We start from the raw sequence: 1,989 nt of genomic DNA on the forward strand, positions 1-1,989 counted from the left end.
TGACGGCGGCGGCAGCAAGCCGTGGACCGAAACGCCGTGCCGCCGAGTCCCGTGGCTGTGGCCGTGGGCTTCTGGCAGGAAACTACGGCCGCAACTCGGCAGCACGGGGGCGTCGCAGCGTGCCCCCGCCGCCGCCGCGCTGCCCCCCGGGCACGGCGGCGGCGGCAGCAAGCTTGGGCCCAAACGCCGTGCCGCCGAGTCCCGTGGCTGCGACCGTAGACCGTGGGCCGGAAACTGCGGCCGCAGCTCGGCGGCACGTGGTTCTGTTCAAATCGCCAAGCGTGCAGCAGCGCCGAACCACGCTTCCCGGCCTCGGCGCATGCCTTCAGGGGCCCCCTATCGCTGGGCACACCCCTCCAACACCGAACATGCGCCCGGGGGGGAGGGCGGCCCGGGCTGCCCAGGCCAAAGTGGGCCGCCCTCGAGCAAGAGGCGGCCGGTCTGTGTGCTGAATGAATGAATGAATGCAATGTCGGGGCTGCATGGAAGCGGGCCGCCACAGGCGGGCAGGTGCGTGGGGTGGGCGCAGTGGCGGCAAGGGGTGCACACATGCATGGGGGGGGGCACGCAAGAGCGAGTACTGGCACAAACCGCCCTTGTGGGCGAATGAATAGTGAGGCGCATCCGCCTGCTCTTGGCACCCTTGCAGCTCCGCACCTCTGAGAAACCGCCGCAGGGGGGTGCTGGTGGCGGGTTTGGTGGCGGGCTTGGTGGGGTTGGTGATGGCGGGGGTGGCAGGGAGCAGTTGTATTCCTCTCCACTGCATGGATAATGGGCTTGGCAGCACCATTGTCACCCCAACGGATGCCTCACACAAGGTGGGCAGTGCAGGGTGGCGGGGCAGACGATTAGGGTTAGGGTACCCTAAAATCACTGATGCTCGCTGCCACTCCGCATCAGTGCTGCCTGCTCGCCCTCACCAAATGCGGCGTGTGGCCACGTTGACCGTTAGACTGCAATCGTTGCCAGTCGCCACAAAGTTGTTGGGGCGGTCAATGGTGGAGGCGACTGCCGAGGTGATGGTGTCGCTCAGCGCCGCCACATTGCAGGTGTAGACGACGCTGGCGGTCCTGGTGCCAGTAGCCAAGCAACCGCCGCCCAGGAAATTAACCCGGGGGAGCAGGCAGCAGCTGTCGCCGTTCGAATATGCCTGGGTGTATGTCTGTACAGGGGTGGTCAGGCAGGCAAGCGTCAGCGTGATCGGCAGCACGGCACAGCGGCAGGGCAGGGCTGTGCGACACACCTGGCCGGCCAGCTCGCCGGAAGCATAGTTGCCGTAGAGGACTCCGCCCAGCCTGACTGCCTGTCGGTACACGAGCTGCACACCCTGGCCGTTGGTGGCGGTGCCTTGGATGGTGGTGCCCAAGCTGAGATCGGCTGGGGAGCCGCACGGTGTTGCCACAGCGAGGGTGCGGCCTCGCAGAAGCCGCCGCAGAAGCCGCCGCACGCCGGCAACAGCGGCACCACTGCCCGGACCAGAAGCTTGCAGGCCCTGCAGCCGCACGGAAGATGTGCGCGAGCGCTACATCATAGGAGCCAGAGCGATTCACCTCCCAGAAATGGCCTGCTGTGCCAGAGTGCATTCATTCATTCATTCATTCAGCACACAGCCCGGCCGCCTCTTGCTCGAGGGCGGCCCACTTTGGCCTGGGCCGCCCGGGCCGCCCTCCCCCCCGGGCGCATGTTCGGTGTTGGAGGGGTGTGCCCAGCGATAGGGGGCCCCTGAAGGCATGCGCCGAGGCCGGGAAGCGTGGTTCGGCGCTGCTGCACGCTTGGCGATTTGACCAGAACCACGTGCCGCCGAGCTGCGGCCGCAGTTTCCGGCCCACGGTCTACGGTCGCAGCCACGGGACTCGGCGGCACGGCGTTTGGGCCCAAGCTTGCTGCCGCCGCCGCCGTGCCCGGGGGGCAGCGCGGCGGCGGCGGCACGCTGCGACGCCCCCGGTGCTGCCGAGCTGCGGCCGTAGTTTTCCTGCCAGAAGCCCACGG

The 1,989-nt window shown here is 68.0% G+C and overlaps 1 protein-coding gene across 1 annotated transcript in view; it reads right to left on the minus strand.

Moving 5' to 3' along the window:
* CHLNCDRAFT_133020 (hypothetical protein) overlaps positions 1-1,269 on the minus strand; it is a gene marked incomplete at both ends in the record, with an annotated part of 6,467 nt that extends 5,198 nt beyond the window's left edge. The window contains 2 exons of the mRNA XM_005851984.1: positions 941-1,070; positions 1,244-1,269. Of these exons, the coding sequence (XP_005852046.1) occupies positions 941-1,070; positions 1,244-1,269 (156 nt within the window). The remainder of the gene's footprint in view (positions 1-940; positions 1,071-1,243) is intronic.
* Positions 1,270-1,989: the final 720 nt, after the last annotated feature.

The sequence above is a fragment of the Chlorella variabilis genome, assembly GCF_000147415.1.
Source record: "Chlorella variabilis unplaced genomic scaffold CHLNCscaffold_1, whole genome shotgun sequence".
NCBI lineage: Eukaryota > Viridiplantae > Chlorophyta > Trebouxiophyceae > Chlorellales > Chlorellaceae > Chlorella > Chlorella variabilis.